At 50.8% G+C, this 20,153-nt stretch overlaps 9 protein-coding genes across 9 annotated transcripts; 4 read left to right on the plus strand and 5 right to left on the minus strand.

Annotated features, from left to right (window-relative positions):
• Positions 1-54: 54 nt before the first annotated feature.
• On the plus strand, positions 55-2,873 carry N7471_003947 (tRNA (cytosine-C5-)-methyltransferase; the record flags this gene model as incomplete). Its single annotated transcript, XM_057276666.1, has 4 exons — positions 55-78; positions 146-339; positions 422-2,524; positions 2,588-2,873. The coding sequence occupies 4 exons, from the start codon at positions 55-57 to the stop codon at positions 2,871-2,873; spliced, it is 2,607 nt and encodes an 868-aa protein (XP_057136276.1).
• A 916-nt stretch (positions 2,874-3,789) lies between these two features.
• Positions 3,790-7,161, plus strand: N7471_003948 (glycoside hydrolase family 35 protein; the record flags this gene model as incomplete). Its single annotated transcript, XM_057276667.1, has 7 exons — positions 3,790-3,924; positions 3,982-4,058; positions 4,123-4,425; positions 4,488-4,869; positions 4,922-5,056; positions 5,109-5,781; positions 5,837-7,161. 7 exons carry the CDS (start codon positions 3,790-3,792, stop codon positions 7,159-7,161), a joined length of 3,030 nt encoding a protein of 1,009 aa, XP_057136277.1.
• A 489-nt stretch (positions 7,162-7,650) lies between these two features.
• On the plus strand, positions 7,651-8,292 carry N7471_003949 (uncharacterized protein; the record flags this gene model as incomplete). The annotated part of the gene is made up of 1 exon (XM_057276668.1): positions 7,651-8,292. The coding sequence occupies one exon, from the start codon at positions 7,651-7,653 to the stop codon at positions 8,290-8,292; it is 642 nt and encodes a 213-aa protein (XP_057136278.1).
• Positions 8,293-9,177: 885 nt separating this feature from the next.
• On the minus strand, positions 9,178-9,632 carry N7471_003950 (uncharacterized protein; the record flags this gene model as incomplete). The annotated part of the gene is made up of 2 exons (XM_057276669.1): positions 9,178-9,546; positions 9,615-9,632. 2 exons carry the CDS (start codon positions 9,630-9,632, stop codon positions 9,178-9,180), a joined length of 387 nt encoding a protein of 128 aa, XP_057136279.1.
• A 672-nt stretch (positions 9,633-10,304) lies between these two features.
• Positions 10,305-11,588, minus strand: N7471_003951 (uncharacterized protein; the record flags this gene model as incomplete). Its single annotated transcript, XM_057276670.1, has 2 exons — positions 10,305-11,481; positions 11,557-11,588. 2 exons carry the CDS (start codon positions 11,586-11,588, stop codon positions 10,305-10,307), a joined length of 1,209 nt encoding a protein of 402 aa, XP_057136280.1.
• Positions 11,589-12,458: 870 nt separating this feature from the next.
• N7471_003952 (DNA-directed RNA polymerase core subunit RPB5) lies at positions 12,459-13,372 on the minus strand (the record flags this gene model as incomplete). Its single annotated transcript, XM_057276671.1, has 3 exons — positions 12,459-12,984; positions 13,107-13,189; positions 13,277-13,372. 3 exons carry the CDS (start codon positions 13,370-13,372, stop codon positions 12,459-12,461), a joined length of 705 nt encoding a protein of 234 aa, XP_057136281.1.
• Positions 13,373-13,593: 221 nt separating this feature from the next.
• bfr1 (putative nuclear segregation protein (Bfr1)) lies at positions 13,594-15,589 on the plus strand. The gene is made up of 3 exons (XM_057276672.1): positions 13,594-13,794; positions 13,950-15,119; positions 15,177-15,589. The coding sequence occupies exons 1-3, from the start codon at positions 13,684-13,686 to the stop codon at positions 15,393-15,395; spliced, it is 1,500 nt and encodes a 499-aa protein (XP_057136282.1). The 5' UTR covers positions 13,594-13,683; the 3' UTR covers positions 15,396-15,589.
• A 519-nt stretch (positions 15,590-16,108) lies between these two features.
• N7471_003954 (putative integral membrane protein Pth11-like) lies at positions 16,109-17,813 on the minus strand (the record flags this gene model as incomplete). Its single annotated transcript, XM_057276673.1, has 2 exons — positions 16,109-17,366; positions 17,443-17,813. The coding sequence occupies 2 exons, from the start codon at positions 17,811-17,813 to the stop codon at positions 16,109-16,111; spliced, it is 1,629 nt and encodes a 542-aa protein (XP_057136283.1).
• Positions 17,814-18,681: 868 nt separating this feature from the next.
• Positions 18,682-20,098, minus strand: N7471_003955 (histidinol-phosphate transaminase; the record flags this gene model as incomplete). The annotated part of the gene is made up of 3 exons (XM_057276674.1): positions 18,682-19,732; positions 19,797-19,967; positions 20,016-20,098. 3 exons carry the CDS (start codon positions 20,096-20,098, stop codon positions 18,682-18,684), a joined length of 1,305 nt encoding a protein of 434 aa, XP_057136284.1.
• Between the last annotated feature and the right edge of the window lie 55 nt (positions 20,099-20,153).

The following is a 20,153-nucleotide window of genomic DNA, read 5'->3' on the forward strand; positions in this document are numbered from 1 at the left end:
GAAGGCAATTTTGTTTGAAGTACACTTTCCTGTAACTCTTACCACATCATAACAATGGGAAAACGTGGCGGCAAAAAGGTAATTTTATCCTTCATACACGCTATATGAGGTGTTTGTAGTACTGACCGTGTCTCCTTTCTTGCAGGGTGGTAGAGGCCGCGGCGGTGGCGGCGGCGCAGGCCGTACGCGCTCTCAATGGCAAGATATCACCAGAGAGAACGAGAAGTTCGAACGCTACTACAATGAACCCGAGTTCCTTCCGGAGGAGGAAAAGGAGGTTTTCTGGGCTACCATGCGCAAGGATCTTCCCAACAGCTTCCGTTTCACTGGTTCTCGAGGGTAAGTCACAACTGGACATTTTTTTGCGATTCGTGCCTCGTGAGGTTTCAAGCAATACTGATTGTTATGTGGCTCTTATTAGACACGCGCTGGCTGTTCAGCAGTCTCTTAAGGACTTCCACATTCCCAAAATCACTTCAATCAAATACGAGGACGAATTCGTCGAGCCCCCGCGCCCAGTTTCGTGGTACCCAGATCAGCTCGCTTGGTCCATGACCACTCCCAAGAATGTCATCCGTCGATTTGCGCCTTTTGCCTCGTTCCAGAAGTTCCTTGTTGCCGAGACCGACGTCGGAAACATCAGTCGCCAGGAGGTTGTCAGCATGATTCCTCCTCTCCTTATCGATGCTAGACCTGGAATGACTGTGTTGGATATGTGCGCTGCGCCGGGCAGCAAGTCTGCGCAGCTCATGGAGCTGCTTCACGCAGGCGAGGAAGATGCCATGACGCAAGTCACTGAACAGATCAAGAACGGCACTGCTGGACCTGAACCCCTCGGCCCCGAAGGACTGAATGACGACGGCCGAAGCACCGGCCTGTTGATTGCCAACGACAGCGACTACAAGCGCGCTCACATGCTTATTCACCAGATGAAGCGCCTGAGCTCACCCAACCTGATCGTTACCAATCACGATGCCACAATGTTCCCTTCCATCAAGCTGCCTCCTCTGCCCACTGCCGATGGCAGCAAGCCCCAGAACAGATACTTGAAGTTTGACCGCATTCTGGCAGATGTTCCTTGCTCTGGTGATGGTACCACACGCAAGAACGTCGGTGTCTGGAAGGACTGGACCCCTGGCAATGCTTTGGGACTTTACAGCACGCAGTCTCGGATCCTGGTTCGCGCTCTGCAAATGCTGAAGGTCGGCGGACGGGTCGTCTACTCAACCTGCAGTTTGAACCCTGTGGAGAACGAGGCTGTCATTGCCTCTGCAATTGAACGCTGCGGTGGCGCTGCCAACGTTAAGATCATCGATTGTAGCCAGGAGTTGCCCGGCCTTAAGAGATCTTCCGGTCTGCGAAACTGGAAAGTGATGGACCGAGAGGGCCGCATGTGGAACAACTGGCAGGAGATTGAGGACCACCGAGACCAGGAGGGTATCAATGGTCTTGCCAGACTTGCAGAGGGTATGTTCGCCCCGACAGGCGAGGCTGCCAACCTGCCGCTTGACCGATGCATGCGTGTCTACCCTCACCAGCAAGACACTGGTGGTTTCTTTATCACAGTTCTTGAGAAGACCTCCGAAATCAAGGCCAAGCCGGAGAGCAGCAACGTTATTCCCAAGGCTTCCGTTGCAGCTCTCGCTGCGGAGCTTGATGCTAAGAAGAACGAGGTAGATGGAAAGCCTCTGGAGAAGCTCGAGTCGCTGGATGAGTTGGTCGCTCCCGACCAAGAAGTCCAGGAGGAACTCGCAAAGAATGCTTCTGTTGCCGAGGCCGCCCACCAACTTCCGTACTCTGCTACTCTTGATGCTTCGACCCCTGGCTCTCCCATGAAGCGGGATGCCGACGACCTCGAAGAGGAACTTCCTGCTAAGAGGACTAAGCTCGACGATGGCAGAGAGGTCCTTATCGGTGACCGACCCGTCCACGCCCCAGCGCCTGCAGTGGGAACTGGCATTGAAACGCCCACTGACAGCACACCTGCTACCTCCGCGGCTACTACACAGCCTTTCAAGAAGAAGGGCCCCCGTCAAGAGGAACCGTTCAAGTACCTTGATCCCAACCACGAGGAGCTTCTTCCCATCTATGAATTCTACAAGTTGTCGGATCGATTCCCCCGTGACCGCTTCATGGTCCGCAATACTGAAGGCCTCCCAACTCGCACAATTTACTACACCAGTGCCTTGGGACGTGACATTCTCACCTGCAATGAAGGCCAGGGCATGAAGTTCGTCCACTGCGGTGTGAAGATGTTCGTTAAGCAGGATGCGCAGCGTGAGAACGTCTGCAGATGGCGTGTTCAGACCGATGGCCTGAAAATCGCCGAGCCTTGGCTGGGCCCTGAACGGTCCGTCATCCTGACCAAGAGGGAGACTCTGCGTCGTCTCCTTGTGGAGATGTTCCCCAAGATCAATGACGATGGATGGAAGAATCTAGGCGAGATTGGCGAGCAAGTGAAGGATATCCCCATGGGGTGCAGTATTCTTCGCATCCAAGCGAGCGGCGCAGAAGATGGTCTTCCGTGAGTTTTTTTCCCGTCATATTGTTTTAAGTGATATTTGCATCTTACTAACATAATCTACAGTGAGGCCATGGTCCTGCCATTGTGGCGATCCCTCCATTCCTTGAACCTTATGCTTCCCAAGGAAGAGCGCCGTGCCATGTTGCTGCGTATTTTCAACGACTCCACCCCTCTGATCAACACCACACAGAAGCAGGGTGGTAAGACCGAGCCGACCGCTGAGGCTGAGGACATTGCACTGAAGGAAGAGAATATCGAGGTTGGACAGGAAGCGCAGGATGACGTGGATGATCGTGAGACATACACCAAGGATGGCGATGAGGAGGATCGCTTCAACACCACGGTGTAAATAGATCTGCTTTTTACATGCTCCTATTATGGAGATCTCTATGCTGTATCAAAAAGCCAATATCATGAATTCTGTACCTTTTTCAGGTCCTCGGTAATTTCCTGAGTGATCTGCACCGGAGAAACATCGGTAGTATGTGCTTTCATATTGCAACGCCGGCTAAATTCAGGCCTCCACAGCTTCCCCGCAGGAAAATTGCTTAGTTTAATCTTCGAGTTGATCAAAATGGCGCCATTAACATTGGTTTGACATACTTATTGCCCTTGACCTTGGTAAAAGGGTGCGAGTATCTCTTATTTAGACTATACTTCGTATAGCTCTATAGATCAGACTGATATAGAATAAAAAGCTATGCATACACCTGGGCAACAGAAAGCAAAACATCACATCTACGACAAATCTCCTGGCATCTGATATGTGGATAAAATAGGCCCCGCAAAAGGCAAGCTGGGGGATCGTCGGTCCGGTTACCGTGTGAGGGGACAGTAAGGGCTTGCGGCCATGACCCCGGACTTCTGGCTGAATATTCCCTCTTTCAGCTTTTCCACAATATCCCAAATCCTCAGTATGGCCGCAAATACAGGCCGCAGTGGACCCTAGACATTTCCTGCATGAGCAATGCGGAGCATCCGGGGCAGACCCCTCAATTTGTCTGGGGGAATGACGAAAGACCTGGCTTGGAAAAGGGGTCATTGCTACAGTATTACCTCTATTGCATGGCATGAAAAACGGGTCATTGCTACAGTAGTACATGTAGCAATTGCATGTTGCCTTGATTCGTGCTAAAGATGCCCCGAGGCTCCGTACTATATATGAATGGCGCAACCCCTGCATTGCAAGGAAATTGGACTTGAATTCAAGTGCTTCCTCCCTCCCTAGCACCCGCTTCACCCCTGTGTGAACTGTCGAGACAACCATGAAGCTATCGTCCTCTTGGGCCATTGCCTATCTGGCGGCCCAGGCCGCTGGTGCTGCCATTAGCCATTCGGTGAATGGCTTTACTATCACCGAGCACCCGGATCCCGTTAAGCGGGATTTACTCCAGAAATATGTATGTTGGGTTTGGTTTTTGGATTTGGATGGTTGTGTTGACAAGTATATTGTATAGGTCACTTGGGATGACAAGTCTCTCTTTGTCAATGGCGAGAGACTCATGCTCTTTAGTGGTGAATTTCACCCATATCGGTAAGTTAAAAGGCATCAATTAGCCTTTTTCAAGAAAGAATTATGCTGATTGAGATTCCTGCAGTCTGCCTGTTCCATCTTTGTGGATCGATGTGCTCCAAAAAGTCAAGGCTCTAGGATTCAACTGCGTTTCTTTCTACATCGACTGGGCTCTGCTGGAAGGTAAGCCGGGTCAGTATACTGCCGAGGGGATCTTCGCTCTGGAGCCATTCTTCGATGCCGCCAAAGAGGCTGGCATCTATCTTCTGGCGCGCCCTGGTCCCTACGTCAATGCTGAAGTATCGGGCGGTGGTTTCCCGGGATGGCTTCAGCGTGTGAATGGAACTCTTCGAAGTAGTGATGAAGCCTACCTAAAGGCAACGGACAAGTATGTGACCCTGCTAAAAATGCAAGATTGGAAGCACCGTGAATACTGACATTCTTAACTAGCTACATGGCCAATGTTGCTGCAACCATGGCCAAGGGTCAAATCACCAATGGAGGACCTATCATTCTTTTCCAACCCGAGAACGAGTACAGTGGCGCGTGCTGTGGATACGAGGATTTCCCAGACAGCGCTTATATGCAATACGTGGAGGACCAGGCTCGCAATGCTGGAATTGTCGTGCCTATTATTAGCAACGATGCCTGGGCTGGTGGCCACAATGCCCCTGGAACTGGCGAGGGCGCTGTAGATATCTACGGCCATGACAGCTACCCTCTCGGCTTTGACTGCGCAAACCCTTCTACCTGGCCAGAGGGTAGTCTGCCCACTAATTTCTATACCACACACATGAACCAGAGTGCCTCCACCCCATACTCTCTGGTTGAGGTAAGATATATGGAATCCTCCCGTGTGGATTATCAATCTGACTGGAGTATAGTTCCAAGGTGGTGCCTTCGATCCATGGGGAGGTGTCGGGTTCACTAAGTGTGCTGCCCTCCTGAACCATGAATTCGAGAGAGTGTTCTATAAGAACAATTTCAGCTTCCGAGTTGCATTCCTCAACCTGTACATGGTATGTTCCAGCTCCCCCGTCATACTCGCCAATTCTAATTCTTTATTGGTAGATCTTTGGTGGTACCAATTGGGGCAACCTGGGCCACCCCGGTGGATACACATCCTATGATTATGGTTCCCCGATTACTGAATCTCGCAACATCACCCGCGAGAAGTACAGCGAGCTGAAGCTGATTGGTAACTTTGCTAAAGTGTCCCCTGCCTACCTTGTCTCAACACCAGGAGAGTTGACCACCTCCAAGTACACCACTTCGTCTGATCTGGCTGTGACTCCCCTGCTCGGAGGCGAAAATACAGCTTCTTCCTTCTTCATCGTCCGACACTCCGACTACTCGAGCCAAGCGTCCGTCGACTATAAGCTCAAGGTTCCTACTAGCGCCGGTGAAGTGACTATTCCCCAGCTTGGAGGAAGCCTTACTCTTAGCGGCCGTGATTCCAAAATCCATGTAGTTGACTATGATGTGGCGGGCACAAACATCCTCTACTCCTCTGCTGAGGTGTTTACCTGGACGAAGTCTGGTAAATCCAAGATTCTTGTGTTGTACGGCGGCCCTGGTGAGCACCACGAGTTGGCTGTCTCTTCCAAGTCGAAGGCTTCGGTTATTGAAGGGCCATCGTCGAGCATCACCACTAAGCAGGTGGACAAGGCCGTTGTTATCGGCTGGGATGTCTCCACCACTCGCCGTATCGTGCAAGTGGGTGATCTGCAGATTGTTCTTCTAGGTAAGTGCTCCCTCAAATACCGCCCTGCTTCATCGTAACTGACTTAAACTACTAGATCGGAACTCTGCCTACAATTACTGGGTTCCCCAGCTCCCAACCACGGGCACAAGTCCTGGCTATAGCTCCCAAAAGGCCGCCGCCTCATCCCTTATCGTCAAGGCCGGCTACCTCGTGCGGACTGCTTATGTGCAGGGCAATGACCTTCATCTCACTGCTGATTTCAACGCCACCACCCCGATCGAGGTGATTGGCGCTCCGTCCAAGGCCAAGAACCTGGTCATCAACGGCAAGAAAGCGCAGGTCAAGATCGACAAGAACGGAATCTGGTCCAGCAGCGTCGCTTACACAGCACCGAAGGTCGAGCTTCCGACTCTGAAGAGTCTGAAGTGGAAGTCTATTGATACTCTCCCCGAGATCCAAAACTCGTACGATGATTCCGTATGGGTTTCCGCAGATAAAGCCACCAAAAACAGCGTCCATGAACTCAAGACCCCAACCTCGCTATTCTCCTCTGACTACGGCTTCCACACCGGGACTCTCCTCTTCCGGGGTCACTTCGTCGCAACCGGCGACGAGAAGACATTCCTCGTGCAGACTCAAGGTGGCAGCGCATTCGGCAGCTCCGTATGGCTGAACGAAAACCACATAGGATCCTGGGGCGGGACTTCCATCGACAGCAACCACACCGCAACCTACACGCTACCAACCCTGAAGAAGGGCAAGTCGTACGTGTTCACCGTCGTCGTGGACAACATGGGCCTAAACGAAAACTGGATCATCGGCGAAGAACAGATGAAGTTACCCCGCGGTATCCTGAACTACGAGCTGTCCGGCCGCTCTGCTAGTGACATCACCTGGAAGCTGACCGGCAACCTGGGCGGCGAGGATTACCTGGACCAAATACGCGGCCCCCTCAATGAGGGCGGTCTCTACGCCGAGCGTCAAGGCTTCCACCAGCCCCAGCCGCCAACCCAGAGCTGGAAATCTGGCAGTCCCTTCGACGGCTTGTCGTCGCCTGGAATCAAGTTCTACAGTGCAAGCTTCGATCTGAACGTCGAGAAGGGCTGGGATGTTCCTCTTTACTTTGACTTCGGGAATACCACCTCCTCTCCCGCGGCTTACCGTGCCCAGCTCTATGTCAACGGGTACCAGTACGCCAAGTATGTGAACAATATTGGTCCCCAGACGAGCTTCCCTGTTCCAGAGGGTATCCTTAACTACCACGGTACCAACTATTTGGCTTTGAGTCTGTGGGTACTTGAGTCGGATGGTGCTAAGTTGGAGAGTCTGGATTTGATCCATGATACTCCCGTGCTCACGGTGCTGAAGGTTGAGTCGGTGGAGCAGCCTAAGTATACGAAGCGTAAGGGGGCTTATTAGGTGTGCAATGGCAAGTACATAGAAATAATTCAGAGTACACAATACGAAGAGAATGAGTCAAAGATAACCAAAAAGATATTCTACTGTTATCTTGAATATCATATTCCTAATGTCCGAAGTATGAAAAAGTAGGGCTACGGTCATCTCCACTTCTCCGCAGATCCCAGCCACCCCCAGCCTCCTCGTCTCTTCTGCTTTTGGTGTGACATTTGCTTGTGTTTTTCTTATTTCCTTGCGCTTTTCAATTTATCCTATTTAATATCTTTCAACATTGTACGGAGTATTCCATATTTCCAACAAAACCCACTCCTCCGACACCGCATATGCAACCAAACCCCACAAGCGCATCTCAGCTTGCAAGCTGACCTCAAACCATCCATTCGCTCGAATCGAAATACCCAAACCCTCACACAATAATCTCGACTTTCTACCTACACCTGCAACCCCAAAGCCAACAACCAAACAACTGGACACCAGACACCAGACACCATGTCCTCCCACCCCCTCGAGGTCCTGGACCTAGACCCAACCAAACCCAACCTCAACACAAGAGACCTAAACGCCAACCTCCTGCACACAGACACCTCCCTCCAAAAACGCTACACAACAATCTCAATCCCCTCAACCTACGGCCGCCTCAACTCAAGCCCGGCCGCCGGCACAGTAGTGGGCATCGTACTGGGCAGCGTAGCAGGCTTCGTCCTGCTAATGTACGTACTCTTCCTAGCCGTGAACCCAGGGGGTGTCGCACGGGGAGGCGTCGCAGCACCAACCTCATCCTCGATCTCAATGTCGATGTCAATGGACGAAGAAGAGATTGTGGAAGTGCGCAGTCGGCGCGGCTCATCTGCTGGACGGCGGCGACGCGACGTCATCGAGGTCACCGAGGAAAGGGAGAATTTCCGTGATAGTTATCGACGTCGTCCGGTGTCGAGACATGATCACGTCGTTGTTGAGGAGTCTTTGGCTACTTCGACTGGGGATGAGGATGTTATTGAGGTTGAGGAGGAGGAGTCGAGTGTGCCTTCTGATGTTTCGCCGCGTCCGCCGCGGAGGTCGAGGAGGGGCGGAGTTAGACATGTTGATCCTATGGCTTATGGTGGGGGTAGTGATTATAGTAGTCATCGGTGATTTGGGGGCTGGTGGTGTTTGTTTTTTGGAGGTTTTGGCTGCGATACCCTTTATGGAATTATGGATTATGATTTATTTGACTGATGATGCTGGGGATTTCTGGAATGTTTCATTTCTTGTAACAATCATTATAATCATGTATTTCCCTTAAAGCCATCTACATATATGTAGTCTAGTCTTCCTACAGTTGTCTTCAGACTATACTATATGTACATAATAGGAAAGAGCTAGTAAAATAAAATGTCGATGCCACAAGTACGGACATCAACCACATAGAAGCTGGCCGAGGAGGAGTTGATTATGACACAGTAAGTAAAGAATACTTCATTTACGAAAATTTGCTAACAAACTCCTATAGAGAGCTCTACTAGTTACAAGGTTGTAACGATGGACGAGTATGCTTCTGTCTTGTCATTGACATGGGCATGGATTTCTCTTCAGGTTGTATCTACTCGATCAATAAAACTTCTTCCTAAGATTATCTTCGGTCTGTACTGTGTGTATAGCGACTGAAAGGGATTAATTAGGTAAAACATAGTAAACCGGCTCGTGAAAGTAAACGAAAAGTAGTGTAAAAAATAAGTGTAGTACAATTGAGGCCCAAGCACCGAGGACCCAAGAACGCCGAGTCCTGTTTTGCGCTAGCGATAAGTAATAAAAGTCAAGGATATATACGAGGGGAGCCAAAAGAAAAAAGGAACAATCACACCCTCAGACCACTTCCCAACCCAGGATTTACGAAAGCACCAATCCCCGAGTCAAAAGCCAATCCCAGGAAACGCCAGCCTCTACTCTCGATATTTTGTCAAGAGTGTAGGGCGTGCACGGCATAGCGAACTGGACAAGCCACTCCAACATCAGCCAAAAACCAAACCAAAAGTAGGTCTAGAACAAGATATCCAAACAGCAGCAACAAGCCATTGCAGCCATGATACCCGCGCAGATGCCACCTGCACCACCGCCGCCGGAACGCCCGCGGTCATTGGCATAGTAACCCTGCTGCTGCTGTTGAGGGGGGTAGTAGCCCTGGCCCTGCTGCTGCGGCGGGTAATACATCGGCTGGCCCTGGGGGTAATAGCCCTGCTGATTTTGCTGTGGCTGGCCATAGCCTGGCTGGGGTGGGTAGTAGCCCTGCTGTTGGGGTGGGCCGCCGCCGTAATAGTCGTTTGCGGCGCCGGGGCTTTGGCCTTGCGGCTGTTGGTAGTAGGGGCCTGCGTCATGGGCTTGGGCCGGGTAGGAGGGTGGTGGGCTTGTCTGGAAGAGATTATTATTTAGAATTTGTGTTTTAGGGATGTTTGCGATTGCTTGTTCTTGGTACTTACGGGTTTGTTGTAAGACATGGTGGGAATTGAAGGTGGAGTTCCCGGGAGATGTCAGAGTTAGTGCTGATTTGGGGAGATTTCGCTGTAGATATGGATGTGGGGGCTGTTTCTCTGCCAGATGGGTTCGGTGTGTACTCGAAACCCGCGAACAGTAAGGAGAGAGAGGTGATAGGAATAAAGAGACAGGAAGCGCCGGAATCGAGGAAGAGTTGCAGTGGCGCAGCTCGGGGCTTAGTCAACCGTTTTCCAGGGTTTTTTTCTATACTTACGCGGCCTCATTTTTAGTACATCCACGAATATACCTACAAGACAAGAATAATAATGCTTAAATATATTTTTAGGGGTTTCCTCTTGTTAGTATTTTAGCTAGAAATATAGAAATCATTAGTTACAAAATATAATACGTGCGGTAAACAGAGTTGTCTATTTTTATAGATGCCTTCCAAGGTTCTCAGTGTTAGAGCTCGAAGGATGATGATTGGCAGAAACGAGAATAATATGTAGTACCTACTAGACATGCCAGGCTTGTCACTCTAGGTCCGACGGCAAAATACCACACGAATTTTCCATATAACTACATGTAGGGACCTAGGTAGGTGTAGTTATGGAAACATCACTTGGGCAGTGACTAGCCATAATTTATAACTTCCCACTCACCTAGACTCGAACTATGCTTTCTCGAAGAGGATCTTATTCAACCAATGTAAACTCGACCCAATTACTAGCCGGCACCACAAGTTCAGGCCGGCCTCCATTATCTTGCGGATTGACGACCCTGCCATTAATCCACACCACAGTATCTTCATGATCTTGAAAATGTCCCCAATCCCACCAGTCAATTGGAGCTCCCTTGAACCCGTACCGGAACTTATCACCGGGCGCTACATTCTTCGGGAAATCACTCACCTCCCGCGTAAACGACCACGACTCACCAGGCATCAGGGCCACAAACTCATTCCGGTCGTGGCTAACATTCACCGGGGTAGAAGTAGAAAATCGGTAATCGTGGTGCGTAAATAGGCCCCCAAGTTCATGTGGACTCCACTCGTCCTTGTCCTTTTCTCTTAAGTAGAGCCTGAATCCCTCCTGGCGGCGATCGAGACCTTTGAGCTTAAACGTATGAAATGTAACCGGCTTGCCGTTTAAGGCATCCGGAGCTGTATCATACGAGAGTGTGGCTGTGATAGGATAACGTAGTTTACCTGCTGGAGTGCGATCTTTCATCGATAGCATAGCAGTTCCAGCGACACTAAGGCCGAAGACCGGGGCGCCGTTCATCCTAGCAGGTGCTAAAATAGGTTCGGGCGAAGGCGACAACGGGCCCACATCGTCAATATCACTTTCATCAGCGACAATGTGAAGTGACTGTCTTGGCCCGCCGGGGAGTACCACCGCAGGGGACTTCGGGCCGAGTTTGCGGTTACCATACTCGGATAATATGCCCCAGTCCCATAAAGGAATTTGTCCGCCTGACCAGAAGATTTTGTAAAACTGTCCTGCTAGGAAGGAATCGAAGTAGACAGATGGTAAGGCCACCTCCCAGGACACGCTGACGCCTAGGTTGAGTTGTTTGAAGCACGGGTCTGACATGTTGATTTCTCGTGGGTGAAGGGATTTTATCCGCAACTGCTTAGGGTCGACTTGAGCGGGTTGCCGCTCGTTCGTGAATGGATAATTAGAGCGAAGTAGTATGATACCAGGCTGGCCAAATCCATCCTCAATAGGGTCCCAGTGAATGATGCATGGTTGTCTTTGCGGATCATCTGCATCCCGCGTGATGGTGATGATGATAAGGTACCGCGCCTCAACGTCGATATCTAGATCCGGTTTCGTTTCGAGAGTAAGAGTGAGGCGGGGGGATCCAGATCTATTTAACTTTAGTTTTTTGTTAGATGGCTTGTCAGGGAGTACCGTACGGTCTGTCTGCGGCAGAATATCTCACGAAGGATGAGAACTCATCCATTCCGGAGTCATATGAAGTTGTGGAGGTTGGAAAGTTGTTGAAACACAAGAGCACATCAAGTCCAGACAATTTTCTATAATACTACGCCATGTATGATGCTAGTATCAGGGTTTCAACTAGAGCTAAGCACTAAAACGGAAATGGCCGAGGAAATCAAGGTGGTAGATTAATGACAGAAATCCTGCAGTACGTAGGTTAGCTCAGTGGTATTGAGCTCGGCACTCACTAGTAGGGTCATGCAGTCATTCTCGAAACCGACTTGACCAATACCACTTGATAACTACATCCATGGATGTGTATTAACTACCTTATTAATACATGTAGCCTATTTGCACGTAAGAAAACACTTACAATAATCTACAACTTCCTCCTCACCCAACTCGACTCGATATGACAGCCATTCATAGATTGGATTCATCTAGACATACAAAGACACGGCCATTATGTAAAATCACAGGCAAACCCCCCATCGCAATCCCCCAAAGCAGGAGAAACTTCGCGCCTATACGCCATGCTGCCCATAATACAAGGGGGAGACCAAAACTTTTTTTGTGTTTGTTGAATGTGAGTCGATGAGTAAAAAAAAAATAACTCCCAAGTGTCCACTTCTGTCTGGCATCAGCTGCTCTTTCTCGACTGCCAATTGGGTATTTCCTGCAGAACTGCGTAGTATGGAAAGAGGTCATATCGGAGACAGTGAAGTGGACCCGATGCGATTCGAATTTGCGAGGTTGAGGTTCATAGGAACCGGGGTTTCACTCTTTGCAAAACCCCCAAAATGAAAGGAAAAGAAAACAGAAGGGAAAGATCTAGCGTCTGTCCATTCTGAAGAGTCGCATTCAATCTTCCTGTTCCATTTTCAGCAACCTTCTTTTTGCAGCTTAAATGACCCAGCGGTAACTGGCATAGCGACCCGCAGTCTCAGACTTGCGGATGATCTTAACGACCTGACCACGGCGCAAACCAAGATAGCGGGCGACAGGATCGGAGATCTGTATGCGGGGCAGCTGGGACTCCTTCAGACGATAGCGCTCGAGGAGCTTGCCCTTCTCCTCGGGGCTAAGCAGGACGTGCTTGGGGACCAGCTCGTGGCGGGTGATGTTGACGAGAAGGTCTTGTTCCTGGAAGTGCTCACAGATGCGGCCGGGGACGCCGGAAAGCAGGCGCACGGCAGAGGGCGAGATCGGCGTCTGCGTGATGAAGATACCAGTGTGGAAGTTGTTCTCGTCGACAAGGTGGTTGAAGGCGCGCACTTGCTTGGTTCCGACACCTGAGGAGTCGGGGCAGAAGTCGACGTAGATTGTGCCGCAGTCTGGCTGGGGGTTTGGGTTTGCTTTGCTGGGCAGTGCTGTGTACTTCATCTTCATGGTGTCGGTGGGGCGGGCTTGGATTTTCATCTTGGTGCGACTGTTGTTGCAGAACAGTTTGTTAGTGATGTGTGCCTTTTCAATGATATGTGTCGGCATTGCCTAGCTCAAGTTTTCACTATCTCAAGACAATGGGACAGTGGGCGCAAGGATTTTGCGTACTCAGGGTAGCCCAGAGGGTCAGCATATTTTGCGCGGAAGTCTTCTAGCGGGAGGACCAGCTCGTTATCGGACACTTCGTAGCCCTAGTGTGTCGCCGATGGTTAGCCTTGGGTAAATGGGCATTATGGGAGAGACACTGGTAAGTCAGGGACTCGATCTGAAGTGCCTACCCGGTCAGCGAGCAGTTCATAGACTGTCCTAAAGGTGCGCCAGAGCCGAGTCATCTCGCGCTCGGCCTCCATGGAGTGTGCCGAATCCCCATCCATGATAGAGTGATAATTCGATGACTGGGATAGAAAAGGAAATAAGAGATTATCTCGCCAAGAGAGTTTAAAAAGAAAAAAACGGATAGAAAGAGCTCCGGTGGAGAGATAAAGGTGAAGTCGAAAAATCGGCGGGAACTTTCTGCCAGCGACGCTTAAGCGGAGAAACCGACCGAACCATTTTAATTATTCCAAGTTTCCCCTTTTCAGTCTCGCTTTGGTCTCGTTGGTCTATTTAATTAATCCCTTCAGGATCCTCAGGCAATTTGTCTCTTCCTTCTCTCCGCCCTTCTTTTTACATTCAATCCGTCGCAATGGCTGCTACTGATGCGGAGCGGGTTAAGCCCACCAAGCCCGATGAGGCCGCCTACAAGACCAGTCTCGCTGAGGCCGAGAAGGAGCACACTGCTGCTCAGGAGAAATTGGTATGGATGCATTTTTTTGGAACTGTCACTTGAGCTCTCATCTGACTCTGAGTCGCGGGGATGATCCCCCGACCCACTCTGATTGTTGATTGTCCTCGTGTTCATTATTTACTTGCATACCATGTCCTCGGGCCAATGACTGATATGCGCAACAGAACCAAATCAAGGCCAAGTTGGACAACGCCAAGCCTAACAACCAGGATTCGCCCACCGTTAAGAAGCAGCAGGAGCTGCGCGCCGAACTCTCATCTATTCGTCAGAAGCAGTCCGGCTTCAAGTCCAGCCGGTCCTCCACCCAGGAGAAGATCAACGCCCTGGATGCCAACCTTAAGGCCCGCATTACCGAGCAGAACAACTCTCGCGGCCGTCTGTCATTCAAGAGCGTCGAGGAGATCGACAAGGAGATTGCCCGCCTCGAGAAGCAGGTCGACTCCGGCACCCTCCGCCTGGTGGATGAGCGCAAGGCTCTTACCGAAGTCTCCAACCTGCGCAAGCAGCGCAAGAGCTTCGCCGGCTTGGACGAGGCACAGAAGGGCATTAACGACATCAAGACCCAGATCTCCGAATTGCGCAAGACCCTCGACAACCCCGAGGCCAAGGCCCTGAGCGACAAGTACAGTGAGATCCAGAAGGAGCTCGATGCCATCAAGGCCGAGCAGGACGGTGTCTTCAAGAACCTGAACGCTCTGCGCGATGAGCGCACCAAGCTGCGCAACGAGCAGCAGGAAAAGTACACTGCTATCCGCACTATCAAGGATACCTACTTCAAGGCCCGCCGTGCCTACAAGGAGTACGAGGACGAGGCCTGGCGTGTGCGCCGCGAGCGCCAGAAGGCTGAGCACGAGGCCTTTGCGCGCGAGAAGCGCAAGAAGATCGCTGATAAGAAGCTGGAGGAGGCCTCGCAGCTTGCCTACGCCGACGAGATCCTCACTGCGCAGGGTCTGATCCGTCACTTCGACCCCGCTTATGATTTCTCCTCCCTCGGTCTGGACGAGAAGAAGGATGAGGGCAGCAATTTCCGTGCCGGAGTTGGCCGCACTGTGGAAGCTGCTGAGATCAAGGGAATGAAGGTTGTGCGCAAGAACGATGAGGAGGACTACTTCGTCGGTTCCGGTGGCAAGAAGGGTAAGAAGGGCGGCAAGAAGGGCGGCGCCGCTGCCAGTGTTGAGAGCACCAAGTTCAACATGAACGTTGGTATCATTGAGGACTTCGCTAAGGTCAAGATTGACCCCCCTATGAACCAGTCGGATGTCCCCGCCTCTGTGGAGAAGCTGGCTGCCAAGATTACCGAGTGGAAGAAGAACCAGGCCAGCAAGACGGAGGAGGTAAGTTTTATTCTTTCTAAGGTTGTTGGTTGTGATCGGCTGCTAATTACCCCGCAGAACATCAAAAAGGCCCAGGAAGAGATTACCCGCCTCGAAGAGGAGGAGACCAAGGCCGCCAACGTCCCTCAGACCAACGGCCGTGCCACCGACGCTGCCAAGAAGCCCGCCCAAGAGAACGGCGTTCCTTCGGCTGAGGCTGAGCTGGCTCAGGAGCAGGATGCCGTGGCCGACGTTGAGGATGAGCTCAAGAAGGTCGCGATCGAGGAGAAGGCATAGATTCGAGGAGGAGGTTATCCGTACATGCTCAATGCGTCAACTTATACATGAAGTCTAGCGTTTGTCTAGCATTCTCTCTGCGTCCTTTTCATTTTTTTGTTGTTTGGCTCTTGCATATGCATTATATCTAAAATTCATAAATGGATAGCTGGTTGTTCCCAAAATTCATATAATTGAAGCCTTTTTATTTACCATCCAATCCCAAAAGAAATGACCTTAGGAGAAAAGCCCAATTATGCTCTGATCAGGGTTGTACAGCATCATGTGATTGATATGATATTTTATTAACCTCCAAAAGGTATATTTCTCGGTTGTATCTTGTCGTAAACGTATGTATATAGTATGTAGTTATGTAGGGGTACATTATTAGCAAGCCAGGGCTCCAAAGAGAAAGAGTGCTAGTCATGCCCAAGCCGTTGGAAGTGTGCAAGGGGACGCCGGGATGTAACACCAACGCCAACGCTAATAATCGCATGAGGGGGAATATAACAGAGGGCAGGAAGAGTAAACAATAAACAGGGAAGAAGGTATAGGAGTATGCGAGATGTGTACATAGTCTCTCAAATCCAAAACAAGAGACTCCAGCCAAAATATTCCATATACAGGAGACAACAAGCCTCAGCCCAAAATGTCCAAGAAAGAAAAAGAAAAGAAAAACAGCCGTCATATCATGTCATATCACATGGCATCGCATCAATCTTGGAAGTGCAGTGTTAATGCACATGTCGCGATAACAACCCACCAACATCATGAAGCTCAACATCAGTATCGAGCGTCACATCCGAAGAACCAGACATCGAAAAAATTCGATTCCCAAAAGCCGCAGCAGGAAACGGCAATTCTGCAGGACCAGAAAGCGGCGGCCGAAGGCCATACCCAACAGCAGTGCGTGGTGTAAAAATCCCCAAATCCTCCAAAAAAGCCCTACTCCCGCCGCCTCGGCGGCGCTGCGGGCTTTCAACCGGCGAGGACAGGGTAGTCTGGGCGCGCACATGGTCCGAACCAGACTCGGGCAGTGCTCTTGTCAATAAACCGCCGACATCTGAGAAGGATAGGCGGCGGGATGGCTCTGATGAAGATGAGATGTCGCGCGGGGACTGGTTTGTGGGCAGGTACTCGTGCGGCGAGACTTTGCGCTCAAGACTATCTGTCGCCGAGGCGTGGTCGTCGTCTGAGCGACGTGTTGTTGCGAACGACCATGTTGGATCGAGGGTTCCTGTGCGAGCGACTGCTAGTGGCACGTTTGCTGGTGGGGCGATTGGTGCTGGTGTTGGTAGACGTGTTGCGTCTGATGTGTCTGGGATAGTGTGGATATCTGGATCTAGACGGATGCATAGACCGGTTGCTAGTTCTGAGTCTGAGCCCCATTGGTTTTGCATGACGGTGTTTCTGCGGACGAATGATTTATCCATGCTTTCTGAGACGGATGCTGAGCCTTGGGCGCGCTTGTATTTTAGTTTCTTGACGCCGCGGTCTCGGACGAAGGAGCCTATTACTAGGACGTTTGAGACTGCTGTTGCGGCGAGGATTTCAAAGGAGGCGAGGAGGGAGCGGTATGGTTGGGAGCCATTGTGTTGGATTACGGAGGGGACGCGGTAGGAGGTTATGGCGACCAGGATCAGAGATAGGCAGAAGAGGGTTGATAGGGTGAGTCTGCGCTTTAGGGGCATTTGCGCCATGAGGATTATGGGGATTGGGATGGCCACGAGGAGGAGGTCGGTTATCACGTCGCAGGTACCCATTGTTATTAGGTTGACGTAGCCGGTGCGGCAGGTTGGGCCTGGGTCTGGGACGACCTGCCAGTAGTGGTAGAAGGGTTGGCATTCCGCTAGCGTTGCGATGACCACGGCTATTAGGGTTGAGAAGAGGAAGTAGGAGATGAAGCGGAGGAAGAAAGATGTCGATTGACGCCAGGCAAGGCCTGTGACTCGCTTTAGGAATTCATATACGGTCACTTTGGTTGTCCAGATACTATAGTTGTGGTTTGTGAGTCACTTTGACCTAGCAGATCCAAGACGAAGACAAGGGTGAATTGGGTGTGTCTTACAAGATGGCGTAGAAGATACGCGCAGCAAGAACCAGCTTACTGCCCAGCTCTCGATTCGATATCTCCATCTCTGTCAAGCCTGTAGTGGTGGTATTGTTGGTCCCCAAGACGAGAACGAAATGTACGAGGACCATGCGAATCAACAAGGGGATGACGGCGATCATCATGACTTTGTCCTCAGCGAAAAAGCGTTCAACGCGAATATAACGACCACATAGGCGCACGACGATGATGACCAAGGAGAATATAGTAGCCCACCAGCTCATCATGAGGGTCGGATTGATCTGGGTTCTGGTCTGCATGGCTGGCGGGTTCTCGTTATAAATGCCACGCGCGACCAGCGACACGGCCATGGAGGCCATGGAGGCCATGATCAAGTAAAAACAACAGACTCGCAGAAAGCGATTCAGAATGTGCTTTTACATTGCTCACACGTGGAAAAGTGTGGGGATATTTTAGGTAATGGTTATGGGGCGAATTGCGGAGACCAAAAGCTTTGGGACGATCTTAAGATGAGACGAGAGAAAGATGTACGGAGTACAATATATTTGAAATAATAGTCGGGAGAGATAGGGGAAATTAATATAAAATTAATATATTAATAAGTTAATAAGTTAATAAGTTTCAAATGGTTTAGAATTCACAAGAAGAGGGGAAAGATCAAGGATGACCTGATAAGCCAAGCCTCCATATAAACAGCCAGTGACATTCGACTGGCTAATCTGGCATACTTTTTAAACGGTTTCAACTCAGATCTGTGTTGCGGTGAGTAATACATCCAAACTTCCCAAGGACAAGGATGGACAAAGAAATAACGGTCCACAATAGCTTTAACATCCATGGATGGTTGACAAGGTTGGCATTGTACAATATTGCACCAATGAGGGTTACCAGGTATCCAGGTATACAGATATACCCTGGTAGCAACGGAGGGGAACGGCCTTGGCTACGGAATGACTGTAAAGTCTAAGAGTGTACGGAGTACGGTGTACCTAGGTAACACGTGGACTATTACTACATATGTATTTTCAAGATAAAGCCTGTACTACATATCCACAGATGAACAGGGGTATATAAAAAAACGAAAGGGAATAACCCCGATAAGCGAACAATATATCCTTTACTCCGTTCTATTCTGATATATTTTAGCCAAGGATCCCAAGATTATCTCCTCCGTACCTCCGTCGGGGAATGTTATCTCACAAAACCTTATGATCTCCATTAATCGCGCAAAAACTCTCATCCAACCACAGCAGCCGCCAAATCTTCCCGTTTCGCCTCATCCCGAAGCGACTCGATTCCAGACTCAGCACGCAGCCCACCCAACACAGTCCGTAACTCATCAAGGAACTTAGTAACCTCCGGCTCCGTACCGACCGTGATACGAAGACAGCCCTCACACCCAAGCTCCTTCCCACGGAAGCGGACCACCACACCACGCTTCTCCGCCATGGCCTCGTAAGCCGCAAGCGCAGTCACGTTACTCGGTTGGTTTTTGGTGTTTAGAATCTCCACAAGCAAGAAGTTCGCATCGCTACCGCCAAGGAACTGCCCCACACCGGGGATCGTCGGTAGTTCACGGAGCAAACGATCGCGTTGCGCGATGATCTGCGAGCGGAAACTGTGCATCACTGCCATATTTGGCGCTTTGAGTGCCGCCGAGGCGAGCGCGCTTGTCGGGCTGGAAATGTTATAAGGGGCTTTGAGGCTGTTGAGTAGACGTGCGACCTCCACGCTGGCGTAGGCCACACCGAGACGGATACCAGCCAGACCAAATGCCTTGCTGAGTGTCTGCATGACAACTAGGTTGGGCCATTCGGTCACCCACTCTGCCAGGCTGGAGCCTTCGGGCGCAAAGTCGATGTACGCCTCGTCGACCACCACAATGCCGTTCCATGTTGGGTGCTCGAGTACCTTGCGGATGTCCTCTTTGCGGATCAGATTCGCGGTCGGGTTACCTGGCGAGCAGATGTAGGCCAGTTTGATTGACGGGTCGGCTGATAGGGCCTCGTTGACTTTATCGGCTTGTAGGTGGAACCCGTTTGTAGCGTCTAGTGGCACCTTGACGATCTCGAGGTCGTTTACCTGCGCACTGACGCTGTACATTCCGTAGGTCGGAGGACATGTGAGGATCTTGTCTTTGCCGGGGACGCAGAAGCAGCGTAGTAGCGCATCAATAGCTTCGTCTGAGCCAACGCCGCAGAACATGTGCTCGGGGAGGAGGGTCTTCGGAGTGTGGTGGTGGGTATTGCGGAGGTTGCAGAAGAGCTGCTTCAGCTCAATCTGGTGACTGGGAGACATGCATTGTTAGTCAATTTGGTCTGAATGAGACGCGATAGTAGGATTTCACTTACGGATCGGGGTAGCGGTTCAGGCCGAGGAAGTCAATCTCCGGGTTGGAGGCTCCCGTGGTATTGCCAGTCTGGGAGGATTGCAATGCTCCCTTGCTGTTCAGAGCAAGACCAGGACCGAAGGCATTCTCGTTGGCGTCGAGGAGGACGTTCGTCCCATCATCTTTGTAGTCACTGACTCATTAGCTCGCCGATACCGGTGATTCGGAAAGGGCAGCATACTCTCTGGCACATCGGTAAGGCTGTAATGCCAGGATATTAGGACGGGCGCATGTGGCCAAATTAAAGGGAGATGTTGAAGCCATTGTGGTGAGGAATGTAAGATGTTGAACAAAAGTTGGTGGGGTGCGTGCCGGGGTG

Source organism: Penicillium samsonianum (assembly GCF_028829775.1).
Source record: "Penicillium samsonianum strain IBT 33392 chromosome Unknown utg000003l_segment0_segment0, whole genome shotgun sequence".
NCBI classification, from domain to species: domain Eukaryota; kingdom Fungi; phylum Ascomycota; class Eurotiomycetes; order Eurotiales; family Aspergillaceae; genus Penicillium; species Penicillium samsonianum.

Bases quoted from the DNA above. Each gene is read 5' to 3' on its own strand.
- bfr1 (XM_057276672.1), top strand. From the start codon at position 13,684: ATGGCTGCTACTGATGCGGAGCGGGTTAAGCCCACCAAGCCCGATGAG. The intron at 13,795-13,949 runs GTATGGATGCAT...TATGCGCAACAG, and splicing joins CTGCTGCTCAGGAGAAATTG to AACCAAATCAAGGCCAAGTT. The intron at 15,120-15,176 runs GTAAGTTTTATT...ATTACCCCGCAG, and splicing joins AGGCCAGCAAGACGGAGGAG to AACATCAAAAAGGCCCAGGA.